Source organism: Bombina bombina, chromosome 6 (assembly GCF_027579735.1).
Source record: "Bombina bombina isolate aBomBom1 chromosome 6, aBomBom1.pri, whole genome shotgun sequence".
Classification (NCBI taxonomy): Eukaryota; Metazoa; Chordata; class Amphibia; order Anura; family Bombinatoridae; genus Bombina; species Bombina bombina.
Window position 1 is genome coordinate 331,730,913 of NC_069504.1, and position 23,525 is coordinate 331,754,437.

General features: G+C 37.1%; 1 protein-coding gene across 1 annotated transcript in view; it reads left to right on the forward strand.

The window, feature by feature from the left end:
- ALDH1L2 (aldehyde dehydrogenase 1 family member L2) overlaps positions 1-23,525 on the forward strand; it is a 116,789-nt gene that overhangs the window by 11,490 nt on the left and 81,774 nt on the right. Inside the window, exons 4-7 of the mRNA XM_053716957.1 lie at positions 15,144-15,309; positions 17,710-17,811; positions 20,675-20,764; positions 20,854-20,988. Of these exons, the coding sequence (XP_053572932.1) occupies positions 15,144-15,309; positions 17,710-17,811; positions 20,675-20,764; positions 20,854-20,988 (493 nt within the window). The remainder of the gene's footprint in view (positions 1-15,143; positions 15,310-17,709; positions 17,812-20,674; positions 20,765-20,853; positions 20,989-23,525) is intronic.

Sequence of the window (23,525 nt, forward strand, 5' to 3'; positions counted from 1 at the left end):
TTTAATATACAAAGAGTAAAATGCACTTACTATGTACAAAATAAAACCAGTGTGTCCCTTTAGTAAAATACAGTCTTTCAGTGTTCCTTAGAATTCCTTTTCACTGCTTGATTCTCTACTGACTGCAGTGCCCTGAATACAGTATTTGCTGTAAAGAACTCTCAGAGACTGTAGTTTTTGTTGTAATTCAGTGCTATATTAATAAACAGAGGTGCATAGACATAGAACCATCACCGTTAACATCACAGATGCATGTATGATTCTGTATGTCAAATATTGTTGTAAATATCCTAAACACTAGAACAAAGAATATCAGCTGTAGCACAGGGGCTCTGATAGATACTCAGCTTTGAGGGTCTGGCTTAGAGTTGCAGTTTACACTTTGTTAATCCAGAGATTTCCATTGTCTGTGGATGTTTTTGTTCTTTACAGTATCACATCAGAGTCATACTTTATGTTGTTATCTTGAGATGCTGCATGCAAGAAGTCTTGAATATATAGAGTTAAACAAGTATATTGTTAAATAATGTATAATGTTAAACAATATATAGAGTTAAACAAGTATATTGTTAAATGATGTATAGTGTTAAACAATATATAGAGTTAAACAAGTATAGTGTTAAACAATATATAGAGTTAAACAAGTATAGTGTTAAACAATGTATAGTGTTAAACAATGTATAGTGTTAAACAAGTATAGTGTTAAACAATGTATAGTGTTAAACAAGTATAGTGTTAAACAATGTATAGTGTTAAACAAGTATAGTGTTAAACAATGTATAGTGTTAAACAAGTATAGTGTTAAACAATGTATAGTGTTAAACAATGTATAGTGTTAAACAAGTATAGTGTTAAACAATGTATAGTGTTAAACAAGTATAGTGTTAAACAATGTATAGTGTTAAAGAAGTATAGTGTTAAACAATGTATAGTGTTAAACAAGTATAGTGTTAAACAAGTATAGTGTTAAACAATGTATAGTGTTAAACAAGTATAGTGTTAAACAATGTATAGTGTTAAACAATGTATAGTGTTAAACATGTATAGTGTTAAACAATGTATAGTGTTAAACAAGTATAGTGTTAAACAATGTATAGTGTTAAACAAGTATAGTGTTAAACAAGTATAGTGTTAAACAATATATAGTGTTAAACAAGTATAGTGTTAAACAATGTATAGTGTTAAACAATGTATAGTGTTAAACAAGTATAGTGTTAAACAATATATAGTGTTAAACAAGTATAGTGTTAAACAATGTATAGTGTTAAAGAAGTATAGTGTTAAACAATGTATAGTGTTAAACAAGTATAGTGTTAAACAATGTATAGTGTTAAACAAGTATAGTGTTAAACAAGTATAGTGTTAAACAATGTATAGTGTTAAACAAGTATAGTGTTAAACAATGTATAGTGTTAAACAATGTATAGTGTTAAACAAGTATAGTGTTAAACAATGTATAGTGTTAAACAAGTATAGTGTTAAACAATGTATAGTGTTAAACAAGTATAGTGTTAAACAAGTATAGTGTTAAACAATGTATAGTGTTAAACAAGTATAGTGTTAAACAATGTATAGTGTTAAACAAATATAGTGTTAAACAATGTATAGTGTTAAACAATGTATAGTGTTAAACACGTATAGTGTTAAACAATGTATAGTGTTAAACAAGTATAGTGTTAAACAATGTATAGTGTTAAACAAGTATAGTGTTAAACAATGTATAGTGTTAAACAAGTATAGTGTTAAACAAGTATAGTGTTAAACAATGTATAGTGTTAAACAAGTATAGTGTTAAACAAGTATAGTGTTAAACAATGTATAGTGTTAAACAATGTATAGTGTTAAACAAGTATAGTGTTAAACAATGTATAGTGTTAAACAAGTATAGTGTTAAACAATGTATAGTGTTAAACAAGTATAGTGTTAAACAATGTATAGTGTTAAACAAGTATAGTGTTAAACAATGTATAGTGTTAAACAAGTATAGTGTTAAACAAGTATAGTGTTAAACAAGTATAGTGTTAAACAATGTATAGTGTTAAACAAGTATAGTGTTAAACAATGTATAGTGTTAAACAAATATAGTGTTAAACAATGTATAGTGTTAAACAAGTATAGTGTTAAACAATGTATAGTGTTAAACAAGTATAGTGTTAAACAATGTATAGTGTTAAACAAGTATAGTGTTAAACAATGTATAGTGTTAAACAAGTATAGTGTTAAATAATGTATAGTGTTAAACAAGTATAGTGTTAAACAATGTATAGTGTTAAACAAGTATAGTGTTAAACAAGTATAGTGTTAAACAATGTATAGTGTTAAACAAGTATAGTGTTAAACAAGTATAGTGTTAAACAATGTATAGTGTTAAACAATGTATAGTGTTAAACAAGTATAGTGTTAAACAATGTATAGTGTTAAACAAGTATAGTGTTAAACAATGTATAGTGTTAAACAATGTATAGTGTTAAACAAGTATAGTGTTAAACAATGTATAGTGTTAAACAAGTATAGTGTTAAACAAGTATAGTGTTAAACAATGTATAGTGTTAAACAAGTATAGTGTTAAACAATGTATAGTGTTAAACAAGTATAGTGTTAAACAAGTATAGTGTTAAACAATGTATAGTGTTAAACAATGTATAGTGTTAAATAATGTATACCGTTAAACTATTGTATAGTGTTAAACAATGTATAGTGTTAAACAAGTATAGTGTTAAACAATGTATAGTGTTAAACAATGTATAGTGTTAAACAAGTATAGTGTTAAACAATGTATAGTGTTAAACAATGTATAGTGTTAAATAATGTATACCGTTAAACTATTGTATAGTGTTAAACAATGTATAGTGCTGACAAGAAAACTCACATATTTCTGTTATGGTTTTTAAAGCACGTTTTAGAAGATTTTCCTCAGTAATGGTGGTGAATAAAAATCGTTGGAACATTTGTCATTTACACAAGGGTGTGTCAGGTGCTGCACCTGTCATGTTATTGACTAAGGAAGATAAAATCTCATTTAAATCAGAAAGTAAAGTACACTTCCTGTAATATCACCTGCCTTTGTGCAAGAAAATGCAACACAAAAACAAAAACTTGCACTGTCAAATTCGTCTCTTTAATAAATTGTGCTTTATCCTTCTTAAAGAAACTGTAAAGTCAAAATTAAACTTTCATGATTCAGATAGAGCATGCAGTTTTAAGCAACTTTCCAGTTTGCTTTGTTCTCTTGGTATCCTCTAGGTAGGAGCAGCAATGCACTTGCGGGAGCTAGCTACTGATTGGTGGCTGTAAATATGCCTCTTGTCATTAGCTTACAAGATGTGTTCAGCTAGTTCCCAGTAGTGCATTGCTGCTCCTTCAACAGAGGATACAAAGGACGTTTGATAATATAATTAAATTGGAAAGTTGTTCAAAAAGTTATGCTCTACCTGATACATGAAAGAAAAACTTCGGGATTCAAGTCCGTTTAATATGTATTTCACATTGGCAAATTAAATCTTTAAGTAGCAAAATGCATACATCTTTTTGTAATTTACTAGTTTAATGTTAGAAAAAATCTCAATAGATGTTAAAATTAAAATGAGTCACAACCATTTTTTACTTTGTTTAAACTGCAGTTAGATTGTGCATTTTGTAGCATATCTTACAAACTATCGGCTAGATTACGAGTTTTGCGTTATGAGTGAAAAAGCAGCATTAAAGGGACACTGAACCCACATTTTTTTCTTTTCTAATTCAGATAGAGCATGAAATTTTAAGCAACTTTCTAATTTACTCTTATTATCAAATTTTCTTCATTCTCTTGGTATCTTTATTTGAAATGCAAGAATGTAAGTTTAGATGCCGGCCCATTTTTGGTGAACAACCTGGATTGTTCTTGCTGATTGGTGGATAAATTCATCCACCAATAAAAAAGTGCTGTCCAGAGTTCTGAACCGATAAAAAAAGCTTAGATGCCTTTTTTTTCAAATAAAGATAGCAAGAGAACGAAGAAAAATTAATAACAGGAGTAAATTAGAAAGTTGCTTAAAATTGCATGCTCTATCTGAATCACGAAAGAAAAATTTTGGGTTCAGTGTCCCTTTAAGGCTCTTTTTCACTACCGCTGGTATTACGAGTTTTGCAGGTTCAGCTGCACCGCACACTTTTTTGGCCGTAACGCAACGTAACTACCGCAGCTTTCCAAAAATCCTTTTTCAATGGGATTTCCATAGCGTCTGTATTACGAGTCTGCCTGGGAGGCCAAAAAGTGAGCGGTACAGCCTACCGTCAAGATCCATACCGTAAACTAAAAGTCAGTACAGTAGTTATGAGTTTTACGCTACAAAGCTGTAACATAAAACTAGTCTACCTAGTTAAAATAAATACAAACTTAGCTGTGAAATAAAAATAAACCCTAAGCTACATACAATGTAACTATTAGTTATATTGTAGCTAGCTTAGGGTTTATTTTATAGGTAAGTATTTAGTTTTAAATAGGAATTATTTAGTTAATGATAGTAATTTTTATTTAGATTTATTTTAATTACATTAAAGTTAGTGGGTGTTAGGGTTAGGTTTAGGGGTTAATACCTTTAGTATAGTGGCGGCGACGTTGGGGGAGGCAGATTAGGGGTTAATAAGTGTAGGTAGGTGGCGGCGATGTCGGGGGCGGCAGATTAGGGGTTAATAAGTGTAATGTAGGTGGCGGTGATGTCGGGGGCGGCAGATTAGGGGTGTTTAGACTCGCGGGTTATGTTAGGGTGTTAGGTGTAAACATAAATTTTCTTTCCCCATAGGAATCAATGGGGCTGCGTTACGGAGCTTTACGCTCCTTTATTGCAGGTGTTAGACTTTTTTTGAGCCGGCTCTCCCCATTGATGTCTATGGGGAAATCGTGCACGAGCACGTAAAACCAGCTCACTGCAGCTCACCGCAGCGCTGGTATTGGAGTGCGGTATGGAGCTCAGTTTTGATTTACGCTGCAATATAGCCTGATAACGCCGGGTTTTTGTAAACCTGTAATACCAGTGCTGTAGGGAGGTGAGCGGTGACAATAACTTGCAAGTTAGTACCGAACAGTTCTTACCGCAAAACTCGTAATCTAGCCGCATGTTTTCAATAATATATGTGTTACATTTTATTTTACTATGATATCACATATAATTAGGGTTGCCACCTCAGCCATGTTTTCCTGGACACTTATGAGTTACACATGTTGCAGGGTGTGCAGGGAGGAACATGAATAGTGCAGTCCAGAGTCACTATTTTTATGCTGTCCAGCACCACAATGCTTGTTTCGCTCTGCACACCCTGCAGCGTGTGTAACTCATAAGTGTCCAGGAAAACATGGCCGACATGGCAACCCTACATATAATGCTATTATTGCACCTGTGCATATAAGGTCATTAAAATATATTGGCCTTGAATTCTCCTAAACCAATTTGCATTTAGAATAATATTCCTTGATCCTAAAAAGTAATTTATTGCAATAAGATGTATGATACATTACTGAGTGTTTGCAAATGCATATAATCACAAAGGCTTTTTTTTTTACATACAATGATAAAGTATATTAACTGATACACTTTATAGTTTAACGAGTTAAACAATTGTAATTGTAATCAATATATATATATATATTTAATTTAAGGTCAGTTCTATTAATAAACTATGTAATACATTTACATTATTATTTATTTTGTTTTATTTATTTTTTAACAATGAGACCCACATATTGTGTGCACTGAAATGTTATAAAATTTTTGCTTCTAGACTGTTTGGCTTTTAGTACAGAAATTTGGTTTTCCAGATGGGAATTACTGTAGTGGAAAATTAAATTACCTCTTGCATCACATACTGCCTCGCCAACGATAAATACTGCATTGTTTAATAATTACAAAACCACTGACCCTGTGCTCATCTGACAGTGGGTTAAAAACTAAAAACAGTTTAAATGAACACACATAACTAGGATCTCATTGTACATTATATAAACAATAAAATTTAAATGAACTTCACCATAGAAACTTGTATTTCAATGTACATTATTTGGGTATGGGTATTATTTGGTATTTGCATTCGTTTTACAGTACCAGATTTATTTGTGTGAAAGTGCAATACAAACATTTGCACAGATCTTTGTGCGTTGCACTTTTATCCAAATAAATCTGAATTTGAAATTATGTCCGCTGCAGCTCGCCTCTGGCGGGCTGAATTACGCTGCCGGGATTCAGCATTGCACACGAGCTCTATTTTGCACTCGCGTGCAATCCCGCCCCCTACCCGTGCACAGCCAATCACGTGCAGGCAGGAGCTGTCAATCTCCCCGGTCGGACGAGGTTAGGGAAGCAGCGGTCTATTGACCGCTGCTTGTTAAATACGGACTGTAGGTTCTCTTGTGAGAACCTGAAGCCGTAGCGGGCGAAGGGGTTGATAAAATATTATTATTATTATCAGGTATTTGTAGAGCGTCAACAGGTTCCGCAGCGCTAGGAACATAGGTGGTATATAAAAACGATTACAGGGATCAAATGGAAAGAGAGGGTCCTGCCGAGAGTTGCACTGTTGTAGTCGGCTCTTATGAAGGTGAACTACAAACAGCTGGGTTTTAGGGGATAGCAGTGGAGATAGGAAGGTTAGTGTAGGTTGTAAGCGTCCCTGAATAGTAGAGTCTTCAGGGAGGACTTGAAGCTTTTAAAACTAGGGGAGATTCTTGTAGAGCGAGGCAGAGAGTTCCATAAGATGGGAGCCAATCTGGAGAAATCTTGAAGACGGGAATGTGAGGAGATAACAAGAGAGGAGGAGAGGAGGAGATCATGAGCTGAGCGAAGGGGACAAGAGGGAGAGTATCTGGAGACAAGATCTGAGATGTAGGGGGGAGCAGTGCAATTGAGGGCTTTGTGTGTCAGAGTGAGAATTTTGTGTTTAATCCTGGAGGCAAGAGGAAGCCAGTGAAGGGATTGGCAGAGAGGTGCGGCAGATGAAGAGCGACGTGCAAGGAAGATGAGCCTGGCAGAGGCATTCATTATGGATTGTAAAGGAGCTAGGCGGCAGCTAGGGAGACCAGAGAGGATAGAGTTGCAGTAGTCGAGGCGGGAAAGGATGAGACAGTGGATTAAAATCTTTGTTGTGTCTTGTGTAAGGAAATGTCTAATTTTAGCGATGTTTTTAAGGTTGAAGCGGCAGGCTTTAGCCAAGGACTGAATATAAGGAGTGAAAGAAAGATCTGAGTCCAGTGTGATCCCAAGACATCGGGCATGTGAGGTTGGGGTTATGATGGAGTTATCAACAGTTATAGAGACATGGGGGGGTGGAGATTTTGGAAGAAGGGGGGAAAAAAAGGAGCTCAGATTTGGAGAGATTTAGCTTGAGGTAGTGAGAGGACATCCAAGATGAGATATGAGAGAGAAAGTTAGTTACACGGGTTAGCAAGGAAGGAGGTAGTTCTGGTGCAGAGAGGTAGATTTGGGTATCGTCGGCATACAAATGATAATGAAACCAGTGGGACTTTATTAAGGAACCTAGTGACGACGTGTAGATTGAGAAGAGAAGGGGACCAAGGACAGAGCCTTGCGGTACCCCAACAGAAAGAGGTAACGGGGCAGAGGATGCCCCAGAGAAGGCTACACTAAAGGTATGGTTAGACAGATAGAAAGAGAACCAAGAGAGAGCTGTGTCACAGATGCTGAAGGATTGGAGGGTATGGAGCAAAAGAGGGTGGTCGACAGTATCAAAGGCTGCAGACAGATCAAGGAGGATAAGTAGAGAGAAGTAGCCTTTTGATTTTGCTGTAAGTAGGTTGTTGGTAACCTTAACAATTGCTGTCTCTGTTGAGTGAAGGGGGTGAAATCCAGATTGCAGTGGGTCAAGGAGGGAGTTTAGTGTAAGGAAATGGTATAGACGTGCATATAGAGAGCTAGCGAGCTGTTGCTGATCTAATGACTTGATTCTTCTGTGAAGTTTAGTGTGAGGGGTAGAAGGAGGGAACGTTGTAGGGAGGGAGGTGATGGTACAAGTGAGGAGGTGTTGGTCAGAAAGAGGAAAAGGTGAGTTTGTGAAGTTTGAGATATGCATCGATAACTGAAAATCAGATCAAGGGAGTGACCATCTTTGTGAGTGGGAGAGTCAGTCCATTGTGACAGGCCGAAAGAGGAAGTGAGTTGCAGAAGTTGTTTTGCAGGGGAGGCAGTGGGATTATCAACAGGGAGGTTGAAGTCACCGAGAATGAGGGCAGGGGTATCCGAGGAAAGGAAGTAAGGTAGCCAGGCGGTAAAGTGATCTAGAAATAGAGTTGCGGAGCCAGGGAGGCGGTATATGACTGCAACGCGTATAGAGAGGGGAGAGAATAAGCGAATCATGTGTGTTTCGAATGAAGAAAATGTGAGGGAAGAGAAGGGCTGTATTTGTTGAAAGGTGCAACTAGAGGAAAGTAAAATACCAACACCACCTCCTTGTCTATTGTCAGACCTAGAAGTGTGGCTGAAATGGAGACCCCCATGTGACAGTGCAGCAGAGGAAGCAGTGTCTGAAGGAGAGGGCCAGGTTTCTGTGAGAGCCAGAAGACTGAGAGAGTGGGAGATAAAGAGGTCATGGATAGAAGTGAGTTTGTTGCAAACAGAGCGAGAGTTCCATAGTGCACAAGTGAAGGGGTGGTGGCTCTAGATGCAAGAGGAATAAGATTAAGGTTACCAGAGTTTTGTTTTTGAAGTCTATTGAAGGGCACACATGGGTGTGCAGGACAAGGAAGTTGTGGGGGACCAGGATTGGGGGAGATTTCGCCAGCAGCTAGTATGAGCAAGAGGGAGAGTGACATGAGATGAGATGCGGATTTGCAGTAGTGAGACTGTTTTTGTGATGAGTTGCAAGGGGGAGAGAGAGACTTTATGAATGTGTGAAGTTCATGAATACAAAAGTAAGGTGAGGTTAAGAGAGATGGGCTAATGAGCAGTGCAGGTGGTGAGGGGTAAGGAGTAATTGAGTAAAGTAGTTTGTTAAACAGACAGAAGGTGGTAAAAAGGAATGTGAAGATATTTAGCATTTTTACAAAATAGTCAAACAGTGTATAAAACTCAGTATAAAAACAGAACTTGCCTTATCCCTTGTTCACTCCTTGTGTTATTCTTGTATAATTCTTTGTGCCTCACTTTTAAATGTTCACTTAAGAGATGTGAACAGATGATCGTACAATACTGCTCTCTAAGCCTGCATTACTTCCCTTTAGCAGTGTTAAATTTATAGGCCACAGCATTCAGCTGAATGCAATACATTAGGTAATGACCTGATCAAAGACAGTCAAAGGCCAATTGGGAAAATTTGATTCAGGGTGAGATAAGTTAAAAATAACAGACAATAGAATTTGGGGGAGGGTGTTGTTAAACCATTAGTGAAATTATAAATTTAGGAATTAAAACAAGTATTTGCAAGGTTTTAACATCACATAGATAAAGGCAAGATATCAGCAGGGTAAATACATAATTAATTATACAGACAAATGCTAAAAGAGAGGCTTGCAATACAGATGACACCAAAAAACAGGGAATAAAGCAAGATTTGAATGCAGGGACCCAATTCACATACCAAAAGAGAGGCTTGAAATGCAGATGACACAAAAAACAGGGAAAAAGGCAGGATTTGAATGCAGGGACCCAATTCACATACCAAAAGAGAGGCTTGAAATGCAGATGACACAAAAAAACAGGGAAAAAGACAGGATTTGAATACAGGGACCCAATTCACATACCAAAAGAGAGGCTTGAAATGCAGATGACACACAAAACAGGGAAAAGGCAGGATTTAAATACAGGGACCCAATTCACATACCAAAAGAGAGGCTTGAAATGCAGATGACACCAAAAACAGTGAAAAGGGCAGGATTTGAATGCAGGGACCCAATTCACATACCAAAAGATAGGCTTGAAATGCAGATGACACAAAAAAAATGAAAAGGGCAGGATTTGAATGCAGGGACCCAATTCACATACCAAAAGAGAGGCTTGAAATGCAGATGACACAAAAAACAGGGAAAAAGTCAGGATTTGAATACAGGGACCCAATTCACATACCAAAAGATAGGCTTGAAATGCAGATGACACAAAAACAGGGAAAAAGGCAGGATTTGAATGCAGGGACCCCAAAGTCCTCTGTTTGCATACACAATCCTCAGTGAGGATCACAGACCTGGCCAGGCAAGCAGTTTTTTTTGTCTCTCCACTTAAATGCTTTTTAAACCACCTTTTTAAAACACTTTTTATTTTATTTTTTAAAGCTTAGTGTGGGGACTCTACTTTTATTATTTATTCTGTATATTTGCATATGCTTTATGATAATATGATACTATGCTACATTGAATTGTTTTAAAACAAATAAACAAATATAGATTATTTTAACCTATATTTGTTGGCCCTGTCTAGTTGTTGATTGGTGTCTGAACACATTTGTCTCTTGTGATTGGCGTTCAGCTAGCTAGCAGTAGTGCAATACTGCTCCTTCAGCAAAGGATAACAAGATATATAAGCACATTTGATAATAGAAGTAAATTGGAAAGTTGTTTCAAATTGTAAATTCTATCCAAATAATAAAAGAAAATTTTGGATTTCCTGTCCCTTTAATAATATGTTTTACTGTGTATTTACTGTAAATATTTTACATTCCAATGTTCTTCATATAGGAGAAAATGTTCTTACTATCATATAGATTTATAGGTATAGATATATATTTTTTAAACATAAATCATATTTATATAGAAATAGAACATTTTCTTCTATGTGAAGAACATTGGAATGTAAATTATGCATAACTACCTTCAGGTTGGGAGCACTTGGTCTAATGGGGTGTTGGGTTAGTGGGCAATAGATAAGAGTTATTTTTTTTCATTAGTGCGCTCCATTAAAGGGATACTAAACCCAAATTTTTTCTTTCATGACTCAGATAGAGCATGCAATTTTAAGACACTTTCTAATTTACTCCTAATACTTTACTTTCTAATTGTCTCTCTCTATTTATCATTCTATTTAAGAGCTTATGTAATACAGGACAAATTCCACTATGTGAGTTTTGAAGACAGTAGAGAATGTTGGGTCATCAACATGAACCCACAAAGGAGCCACCAGTTCAGAAGTACCTTTAGGGGCTTTATTTTAGTAACATACACATATATACAAAGTATCCTAGATAATCCTCAGAAAAATGACAAACAACATGCTTTAGATACAATCTTCATAAGGTTAGAGAGATTCAAGCACATAGGTAGTAAAAAAGGTTGAATGAGATCAGAATGAGTAACAAAAGATGATTGCCAGGGCCGCCATCAGGGGGTGACAGGGGTGACTACAGTCAGGGGCCCTGGGCCAGGTAGTGCGATGACATCACTCACACAAACCCTGCCCACCCACGGCCCGAGACTCTGGCTGACAGCCTGACAGTGTAGTGTCAGCCCCAGGAGGTGGAGTAAATAGCTAAAAAATTTGGCATGCGATACAAGGACTCCACTCCAGACTGACAGAGATACACAGCTACTTAGAACAGTGGCGGACGAGGCTATTAACCGGTGCAGGGACAAAAGCTGACTGCTTCACAGGTTCAAGGTATTGTGCACTAGAGCGGTGGGGGCTGTGTTACATATTAGCTGACTCCTATTCCTGCTACAGGGAGGATGTTGTGCACAGAAAAAATAGGTGGTTTTTAAATTAATTTTTTTGTAAGATTTGCAGTATATTTTATAATATTGTGGTGGGGGTAGATAAATTATTAGATTAGATACAATTAGATATAGGTGATATAGAAGTTTGGGAATTACAGTAATTCCATGACATAGTTTAAAAATTAGGAACCATAAGTAAAAATATAGTAGCTTGGCACTGGCTGCTGGGAAATTTCCACCCCATATATAAATATAACTACAAAATACCCAGTGTCAAGGCTCTTAAAAATGTTATGTCTCTCTCCTAAATATTAGTTTACTATAATGTAACGGAACACTGTAAATTTAGTGTGCAGAACCTTAAAAAAAATCAGCATTATTGCTTGTTATGCATATTTGCAACCACATTCCTACAGAAATTGCTGCATACGAGAGTTGAGACTGCTCTGATCAGGGTAGACTATGAGGCCCATTTAGACCGCTGCTCCATAACCCTGTCCACCTGCTCTGAGCAGGCGGATAGGAATTGCCACAATTCAACCCGATCGAGTACGATCGGGTTGATTGACACCCTCTGCTGGCGGCCGATTGGCCGCGAGTCTGCAGGGGGCGGCGTTGCACCAGCAGCTCTTGTGAGCTCTTGGTGCAATGCTGAATACGGAGAGCGTATTGCTCTCTGCATTCAGCGAGGTCTTGCGGATAGGCCTCTATATCTCTATATCTAGAGCCAATAAATGGGACAATGAACTCCAAAATTAAAAGTTGATGCATCTAAAATAGGGTTATTTTAATTGGTATCTATATATGTACATAGTTCTAAATGGATGTCCATATCCTGAATAAAATTAAATACTGGATGGTGGTGAATGTGTTTTTGTTGCATTAACTAGCTAGGGTGCTATTGCTCACTGCGGGGAGGGGCGGGGATGTGGGCATATTAGGTGCGGGAGGCGCACACAATTCAAAAGTATTTTCCTTTCATTAGTATTTACAGTTCCACTGACTTTTTCTTGTAAATTCTATTATGGTCAGGTGCAAAATAACACATATGAAGGTTTAATAATTGAGCAAATGCTATATGTCTGTGTGTGCTTCTTTTGCCAATGTCTACAAGATTTTGCCTTGTAGTGAATAGGGCTAGTTGTGGAAGATTGTATGATTATGCTAAAAAAGCCTTCACCCACACCACAGAGCACATAATGCTAACCCTGCAGTTGCACATGGTGGTAATAATTATAGCTAGGTCATAAAAAAGGAGGCTTACAATATAAAGATTAGCCTTAGACTAGGATATATTAACAATTTCTGCTAGGGTAATATATATGTTTTTTTGTAGCTACTATATACTGTACTTATCATTATAATGGATTAGTACAGATAAAACCTGCAACTGCAGATATTTATGTTTATAGAGGCTTTAGACCATATCTATTGTATTTTTCCATCTGTAGATATGAAATGAAAACAGCAGCTGGAATTTTACCCAATCCAATAGCACTCAGAGATTAAAAAGTAACAGCAGCTTTATACAGCTTTATCTATCTATCTATCTATCTATCTATCAAATCTATAATAAATAGATAGATTTGATAGATAGATAGATAGATAGATAGATAATTTCCCAGACAGAGAATTTCAAGACGTGCGGGCTGTGACCCATGGTAAGGTTCCCAGAGGCAGTTGCGGCGCCCGAGGCTCTGATTAGAACAGAGCACTCTGGAGCGTATCTGCCCTCGGCCGAAATCGGAACATTCTGTTCTTTATTTATTTCGTTAAACTCAACTATTATTTAACATCATGTTCTTTATTTATTTCGTTAAACTCGACTATAACAATTAATGAAATTAACATAATGTTATCATTTAACATCATGTTCTTTATTTATTTCGTTAAACTCAACTATAACAATTAAAAAAATATAATACAAACAATCAAACGGTTTAAAATATTAGATCTAGGAAATGAATTTGCAGTCACAAATTATTTTATTGCAGTTTTTAGATTTGATATAGGAAATGAATTTGCAATTGCTTACTTATTTGTGCAGTCTAAAAATTGGTGACACTTTGAATTACATAGATAGATTCGATAGATAATTTCCCAGACAGAGAATTTCAAGACGTGCGGGCTGTGACCCATGGTAAGGTTCCCAGAAGCAGTTGTGGCGCCCGAGGCTCTGATTAGAACAGAGCACTCTGGAGCGTATCTGCCCTTGGCCGAAATTGGAACATTCTTCAGCTTCTTTTTCAATAAACAGTTTACATGAGAGAAACAAACTTTTCTCACTGTGTAACAAGCTTAATCGCCACATAGACACAAAATAATATTTTGGTAAACAATTTAAATAATCCGGATTGCTAACAATATTGAAAGATATTATATATATATATATATATATATATATATATATATATATCACACAGAGAAGTCCAGCACTCACTTACAAGCTCTCAGCTAAGATTAAAAGCAAAAATGGAAGGGTTAGTTACCGCATCTGGCCAAATGGGACAAGCCCAGGTACCACGTCAAGGTCTCTTCCAAAACCTGGGTCCCTAAACCAGTCAAACAATGCAAGCTCTCAATCAAACAAACTTGGAACAAGTCAAGGGTGCACAGGCTTATGTAATCACCCTAGAAATATACAAAACACGGAGGGGACTGCACTCTCAGACTGGACTGGGTAAACATCCCATGACCCTGCAACATGCTCAGCCCTGGGTACTCAATGGCACTCGCAGGAAGCTGTGCTGTCCCCAGAGTCACAGGCAGTTAACCCCAGACAGATCTGGGTGCAAGGCCCATAGGGAAAATTACAAAAGAAATTAATACAACACACAGAGAAAGACCAGCACTCACTTACAAGCTATCTGCTAAGATTAAAAGCAAAAAATGGAAGGGTTAGTTACCGCATCTGGCCAAATGGGACAAACCCAGGTACCACGTCAAGGTCCTTTCCAAAACCTGGGTCCCTAAACCTGCCAAACAAAGCAAGCTCTCAATCTGTTTGATTAAGAACTTGCATTGTATTTGTATTTATATTAATATACATTTTAATTGAACGCACTTGAGAAAATGCAATAGGGTTTACACGTGAGTAGGGTGTTAGATTTTTTCCCCCATTGTTTTTTCTCCAATGAAGTCTATGAGGGAATATGTTAATGTGGTCGCAATGTTTGAAGTTCAGCTTGTAATATTAACGCTACCCAACAAGCATTAAAACCTTGCTTCTAGCGGAGTTAGTGCGCAAGCGGGAGCGGTAATTACTGCTCCACACATAATCTATCTCTAAATAAATATAATCCTCAAGTCTGAGCATGGCATTTCCTTTTGTGTTATTCACCATTAAATAATGCATCTTTGGTCATATTTTACGAAAAGTTCAAAGAACACGCCACTGGGATAAACAGCTTAGTGAATCAGTTCTTTAGGATAACTCTGGAACTGGAGATTATTTCCTCACTTTTGAGTTCTGTAAAACTAGTCACCTGCTTCCAACAACATCATTTTGTGTGATCCACAGGACTTTAATTGAAGGAGATAAAAAGGCTGGATTTTCTATCTTCTGGGCGGATGATGGACTGGATACTGGACCGATTCTGCTGCAAAGGGTTTGTGATGTGGAGTCAAAAGATACAGTAGATACACTTTACAACCGTTTCCTATTCCCTGAAGGTATCAAAGCCATGGTAAGTTTCCCAAGGCATTGGAAATAAGTCACTCCAATTTGTATTTTTTTTTGTTTTCAACCCTTTTATCAAACAGTGCCCCCTCCCAATTTCAATACATAATTGCTTTTCTAAAAAAAAAATCCAATTCATTTGAAGCACTGGTGTCTTAAACAGATATAGTAACATAATACTTTCTCAGTTACATTTTAAATAGAATATTTTAAGACATATGGTAGTTGTTTTTGTTTTCTTTTTTTTTTGTTAATGGATTTTCTTGTGCTGACAAAAACTACTTTTTATTTGGGAGCTGTCCTTGACATCCAGTAAGCAGTAGAATTCTGAGACTTAGATTGTACAAAGTCATGCTCTTCCTGTTATTTAAAGGGACATTAAATACTAAATAAATGTTAGATAATATGATGCATTCACAGGAAAGATTAGTCTGAGAATAACATGTAGATGTATGTTTTAAAGTTGAATTACCTTTTTAAATATTGACAAAATAAGTGTAAAGTTTTAGTGTCTATAAAACAATGGGAGCTGCCATGTTGTAAATTAGGTTAGCTTCTCTGCTCTGGCCAATTAGAGACAGTTATAAATAGGTAACTAGAGTGCGCAGCCAATGGCTGGTTGGAATATAACAGTGTTCTGCACTTACATTTCTAACAGAAACTAAAAAGCTCACAATTTCCGAATGGAATTACAAGAAAAGTGGACAAATTTAATAATGGAAGTATATTGCAGAGTTGTATATATATATATATATATATATATATATATACCAGATTTTCTGGATACATCGTAGGTGTAATTTGGGTGACTTAAAGGGATATAGTATTTAAACTATTTCTTTCATGTATGTAAAAGCAGTTAAATATGTTCATTGTTTTTAAAGGGACATTAAACACTTGGAGATGTTAATATAAAATAATAAATCATATATATATATATTTTCATATAACCAGGTAAACTAAACAGATTTTGTGGTGGTTTATGCACAACTTCCCTGAAGCCCAGTAAAGAGAAAAGTAAATCATTATTGATAATGATGTTAATGCTGATTGGCTAATGTCAGTTTTGGACAAGTGAGCATTTCATTTAATATTTAAAGTAATAGTTTTTGCATTTTTTTTTATAATTAACATTTTTTAAATTTACAGTTAATTAAAATCATTCTGATGATTATCTTTAGTTGTATACAAGTTTCATAGTTGAGCTGTATTCTTGACTTTATATTAAACCAGTTAAAGATAAGAATTTAATAATATGGGAACGATTCATGTGCAAAAACTTTAACATTGAAAAAAGCTGTGTGAAAACTTATGCTAAAACTGCTTGAAAAAAAATGTTTTTAATGTATTTGCATTAAGAGGACACTATGGGATCCATTTGTTAAGCAGCGGATGCTGCATCAGAGCCCCATAGTTTCAGGTCCACCTGAAACAGAAGTTAAGAAGCAGCGTTCGTAAGACTCCTTAACTTGTGGCGGACTGAAATAATCCTGATCCGATCGAGATGATTGACAGCCCCTGCTAGCAGCCGAATGGCCGCCAGTGGGCAGGGGGCGGCATTGCACAAGCATTTCGCCAGAAATGCTTGTGCAATGTTAAATGCCGACAGCGTATCATGTCCGCTTGCCTCTCAATAAATCTACTCCTATAACTGTTCTCTTAATGCAAATAGTAAAAAAACTTTAGCATTGCACCAACTTATTCATATTTATCATAATTAAATTGACCAAAGCTCTGTTTAAATATATATTTCAGACCCTTGTGAGTCTTATTTTAATTACCCCCTGGCTGCTCCTCGGTCCAAACCTTTTAAAAGTGACATGCCAGGCGGGTACAACCAATCACAAGCCATCATGCCCACTCCATTGACTGAATATAGAGCACACTCCCGGCACCTCTGCTTTAGTGGCTCTTGTCTGATCTATGTATTTAAATGGCTCGCACTTTTCAGTGCAATGTTTAAACCCTTTTTTTGTGTAATTTTTAGTGTCCCTTTTAAATTCACAGTTTACAAAAAAACAAAAGTGTACAATGAAAGGTGATGGCAGAAAACAAAAACATTTGCAAGGTACAAAATGATAAGTTATTCTATATTAAATTAAATATATTGAGATATTAGGTCATATTCATTGAGTGATACGTAAGGTGCATAACAAAACAGCTGTGCACTGCTTAGAGACGCCAGACTAATTATTTATGATTAATAAACTTACATTGTGAATATAAGCAAATGCATCATATGGAACATGTAACTATGACTATTCGGCCAGACTAAAATGTTGCCACTATTGTAACTGGTATAACATTTTTATAAGGAGCATTCATACTAATTTAATGAATAATTGTTTTTAACAGGAAATATATTTATGGACCTTGTTTGTTTGTTTTTGTTCTTTGCTTTTACCAGGTAGAAGCTGTACAATTAATTGCAGATGGTAAAGCACCTCGCATTGGGCAGCCAGAAGATGGAGCTACATATGAAGGAATTCAAAAGAAAGAAAATGCAAAGGTTAGAAAGGAAACACATTTACACTAATAATATAAAATAATCTTTTATAGTTAATCATCTAGCTAAAAGCTTACATTGTACTGTTAGACTATATGCAGAGAGAAAGAAATAAGTAATTCTAGCTGGTAAACAGCCTTTTAAATATGGCGTGTTTCCTTCCGAACCTATATTTCCCTTTTGGGATAAACTTAAAGTGACAGTCTAGAACCGATACTTATTCTTTATTACTTACTAGTCCTAAAGCCCGTGCACACCGGTCATTTTTTGTAGTACAGCGGTCCCACCCCTTGCTCTCTCTCTTCCCCCTCTCTTTTGCTCTCCCTCCTCTCTTTTGCTCTCTCTGTCCCTCCCCTCTCTTTTGTGCTCTCTTTTGCTCCCCCCTCTCTTTTGCTCTCTCTTCCCCATTCTTTTGCTCTCTCTCCCCCCCCCCCTCTATTTTGCTCTCTCCCCCTCTCTTTTTCTCTCTCCCCCCTCTTTTGCTTTCTCTCTCCCCCCTCTTTTGCTTTCTCTCTCCCACCTCTTTTGCTTTCTCTCTCCCCCTATTTTGCTCTCTCTCCCCCCTCTTTTGCTCTCTCTCCCCCCTCTTTTGCTCTCTCTCCCCCCCCTCTCTTTTGTTCTCCCCTCTCTCCTTTGCTCCCTCTCCCCCCTCTTCTTTGCTCTCTCTCCCTCTCTCCTTTGCTCTCTATGCCCCCTCTACTTTGCTCTCTCTCCCCCCTCTCCTTTGCTCTTTCTCCCCCCTCTCCTTTGCTCTCTCCCCCCTCTCCTTTGCTCTCTCTCCCCCCTCTCCTTTGCTCTCCCTCCCCCCTCTCCTTTGCTCTCCCTCCTCCCTCTCCTTTGCTCTCCCTCCCCCCTCTCCTTTGCTCTCCCTCCCCCCTCTCCTTTGCTCTCCCTCCCCCTTCTCCTTTGCTCTCCCCCCCCCTCTCCTTTGCTCTCTCTCCCCCTTTCCTTTGCTCTCTCTCCCCCTCTCTTTTGCTCTCTTTCTCTCTTCCCCCTCTCTTTTGCTCTCTCTCCCTCTCTCATTTGCTCTCTCTCCCCCTCTCATTTGCTCTCTCTCCCCCTCTCATTTGCTCTCTCTCCCCCTCTCATTTGCTCTCTCTCTCCCCCTCTCATTTGCTCTCTCCCATCTCATTTGCTCTCTCTCCCCCTCTCTTTTGCTCTCTCTCCCCCTCTCTTTTGCTCTCTCTCCCCCCTCTTTCTCTCTCCCCCCTCTCTTTTACTCTCTCTCCCCCTCTCTTTTTCTCTCCTTCTCCCCCCCCCCTCGCTTTAGCTTTATATACATGTATATTATATAATTGTAATAGTATTGGTGCTATAAATACATTTTAGGATATTTTAAGATAGTAAATACTAATTTAGCTTCATTACTAATGAACTGATACAGTCTATACAAATGAACAAATGTTGTATTTGCTAATCAGCAAAAATATTTATACTTAGGCATTTCCTTACACAAGACACACCTAAGATTTGAATCCACTCTCTCATCCTTTCCCGCCTTGATTACTGCAACTCTGTCCTCTCTGGTCCCCCCAGCTGTCGCCTAGCTCCTTTACAATCCATAATGCATGCCTCTGCCAGACTCATCTTCCCTACACGTTGCTCTTCATCTGCTGCACCTCTCTGCCAATCCCTTCACTGCTTCCTCTTGCCTCCAGGATTAAACACAACATTCTCACTTTGACATACAAAGCCCTCAACTTCACTGCTTTCCCCTATATCTCCAGATAATCTCCCTCCTGTCCCCTTCGCTCTGCTCTTAAAGGAACAGTATACACTCATTTTCATATAACTGCATGTAATAGACACTACTATAAAGAATAAGATGCACAGATACTGATATAAAAATCCAGTATAAAATGGTTTAAAAACATACTTAGAAGCTTTCAGTTTAGCTCTGTTGAAAAGGCAGCTGGAAAGCCCATTGAAAATAAGACACTCCCCCCTCCCCCTTCTTTTGCATATGAAAAAAACGCTGCTCCATAACCTGTCCGCCTGCTCTGAGCAGGCGGACAGACATCGCCGGAAATCAACCCGATCGAGTACGATCGGGTTGATTGACACCCCCCTGCTGGCGGCCGATTGGCCGTGAGTCTGCAGGGGGCGGCGTTGCACCAGCAGCTCTTGTGAGCTGCTGGTGCAATGCTGAATACGGTGAGCGTATTGCTCGCCGTATTCAGCGAGGTCTGGCGGACCTGATCCGCAGTGTCGGATCAGGTCCGCCAGACCTTCATAACTAGAGGCCAGTATGTGAATGAGGGGTCATGGGGCAAAAAACTGTTGCATTTTAATCCATCATAGAACAATTAAAGCATCAGTTTTTGCACATTTTTTTCTTATAAATAACTACCTTGCAATTTCTTGAAAAAAATAACAACTTGACCATATATTGGCTTTTCACACTGCTTTAATTGCCTGTCAGTCTAGTGCATTATTAAAATAAATAAAATATGATTTTCATAATAAATGCAATGAAGTGTTTGAATATCATAAAAATGTTATATAAAAACTAACACAAAATGGTATGAAAGGGTTACTAGCAAATGTGTTATGAATCGGGAGTGTTATGAAGCTCATACATACAGAGCAGTCATCAGTAGCAATTCATTATTTTGTCATCAATTTCACCTTTCTCATTGGCTGCTTATTATTAAATTGTTTGCATTGTTATTGTAGTCCAAATTTATCACATAGGTAACTCGGGGGAAATAAGAAATTCAGACGCACTTCTAATGGACTGAAACATAAATAAATAAATACATTTTACTAGAGAACTCTTAGACATTGGATTCTAAGCTTGTCTTCTAAATCATGCTGAAGATATTTCTGTAAACCAGTGTAAAAAACAAACATGTTTTGTCTGCAGATATGCTGGGACAGTTCTGCAGAAAGAATACACAATTGGATTCGAGGACATGATAAAGTACCAGGAGCATGGACAATTATTAATAATCAGGTACTTAGAATTTATTGATTCTGGGAAATGTTCTACCAGCCATCTTCTAATGTCTTGTACAATAATAAAGGTTCTGATTTTTATATCAGATGGTGACATTCTATGGATCATCTCTGTTGGATGGTTCGGTCCCCACAGGTCAACCATTGCCTATTGATGGAGCGTCAAAACCGGGTGTGGTCACAAAAAGTGGACTTGTCCTTTTTGGAAATGATGGAAAAATGGTGAGTTTAACAAAGTTTAGGATGCAACAAAGTTTAGTAATTATACTCCTAACCTCTGAATAATTATATGGACATGTATGTATGCCACATGGTCCTGGGCTTTAAGGACTATGTTCATGTGTATACATTTAAAAATATGTGGACATTTTCTAAATCTTTAGAAGACCTGGACTGTTTCTCAATTACTGGCAGTAGCATCTCCTGCCTCTCCTACATGCATATATACATGCATGAGCTTGTGTGTATGTTTGAGTATTTAAAGTTTTTTTGGAATTTCCCTCTAACTGATTAATGGATTATCAGGTTGACATTTAAGATCACAATATCAAATTCATTTCCACACATTGATTAGGAAGTATATAATGTCATACAGGTGTATTATACTTTTTATATTAATATACATCTGTAATTGACCTATGTATTTTAGTGCTTTCATGTGCATATCATTGTGTCTTTTTGTGACTTGAGGCTTTATTTAGCCTCCCTGGTCTTCTATTTTCTTTTGTACTAATTTAATTTGTTTATCTTTAATTCCCAGTATCAATCAATTATTGTGTGTTTGTACTTGACAGAGTATTTAATGGATTTTTTTTTACTTAAAGGGACATTATACATTCATTTTTTCTTTGTATAAATGTTTTGTAGATGATCTATTTATATAGCCCATAAAGTTTTTTTTTTGTTTTTTTTAATGTATAGTTTTGCTTATTTTTAAATAACATTGCTCTGATTTTCAGACTCCTAACCAAGCCCCAAAGTTTTATGAGAATACCGTCAGCTACCTTCTCCAGCTTGCTCCTGTTTGTGTAAAGTGTCTTTTCATATGCAAAAGAAGGGGGAGGGGGGAGTGTCTTATTTCCCACTTGCAGTGGGCTTTCCAGCTACCTTTTTATCAGAGCTAAACTGAGAGCTTCTAAGTAAGTTTTAAAACAGTTTTATACTGGATTTTTATATCAGTATCTGTGCATCTTATTCTTTATAGTAGTGTCTATTACATGCAGTTATATGAAAATGAGTGTATACTGTCCCTTTAAGGAGTGTATTACCACATCTAGGAAAAATCATATATGTGTATGTTTCTTTGATCTTGATTATTATTATCACTACACTGTGATGGAAAACATAAATATGCATATATATGCTTTGTTTGGTCTTTTGTATATAATAGGATCATCTTAGAAGGCGTTATGTATATATTAATGAATTATTTATATGCATGCTTCATACACATATCTTGTCCACTTGTTTGCATTCATTTAAGTATGGATTTAATTCATGTATATAAATCAATTAATTGTATTCCATACTATAATAATTTTTCTTTTCTTCTACAAGATACGACGAGTCCACGGATTTCATCCTTGTGGGATATTATCCTCCTGCTAACAGGAAGTGGCAAAGAGCACCACAGCAGAGCTGTATATATAGCTCATCCCTTCGCCTCCACCCCCAGTCATTCTGTTTGCCTGTGTTATACTAGGAAGAGGTAAAGTGAGGTGTTAGTTTTAGTTTCTTCAATCAAGAAGTTTTTTATTTTAAATGGTACCGGTGAGTACTATTTCCCTCAGGGGGATATGGAAGAAGATTTCTGCCCTGAGGTTGATGATCTTAGCAGCTGTAACTAAGATCCATGTTAGTTCCCACAAGACTTCTGAAGGTAACACAAGAGACATCTTCAGTGTGGAGAACGGTTTCATGCTACAAGCAGCATTGAGGTATGTGCAGCCCTTTATTTCTGAGGAGACTTGATATATCAGAACTGGCTGGCATTTATTTCCCTGTAGGGAATGGGGTAAGCAGTAGACCTGTTAAACAGAGGGGTGTTACTGGAGACCTATGTTTTATTTCTGTTGACAATCATATAATGGGCATTACATTAGACACTGGGAGAGGGAGAAACTGTTGATCGTTTTTTTTATTGGCACTAAATAACCGGTGTGGCTATACTGGATATGTTGTTGTTTTTTTTTATGTTACACTTAGTTTGCTTAAAAAAACGCTTCTCCATGCGGTTGTTTGAGGCCTACTCGAACATCGGCCATGATGGGCGGGGCTTAATTTCGCGCGCTCAGATGCGCACTTCCTTCTGGCTGAGAAGCAGCAAGCAGTAACTCTGGTTGCTCCTGGACAGTGATTCTCTGGTCCGGATTGTTGGCGAGTCATTTCGAAGTACCCTGGGGACAGGTAGGCGCCACAGCAGAGCTGTGGCGAGCTGCGGGGGTATTTTTGTGAAAATTTACATTTTTGTGATTTGTTACCTTTAGAGGTTCATTTCTCCCCTTACTCCTGGGGTGCAATAATTTTTGGAGCCATTAATGAGTTTCAGTTAATTTTTAAATCAAATTAACGTTTTTGAAGCAGTTTTGGAAAAATTGTGCGCTTTTTATTCCTTAAAGGCGCAGTACACGTTTTTAAAAAATGTATTTAAAGCAATAAATAAAGTGTTTAAACGACTTCTGTGATTATTACTAGTCTGTTCAACATGTCTGACATTGAGGAATCTCATTGTTCTATGTGTTTAGAAGCTATTGTGGAAC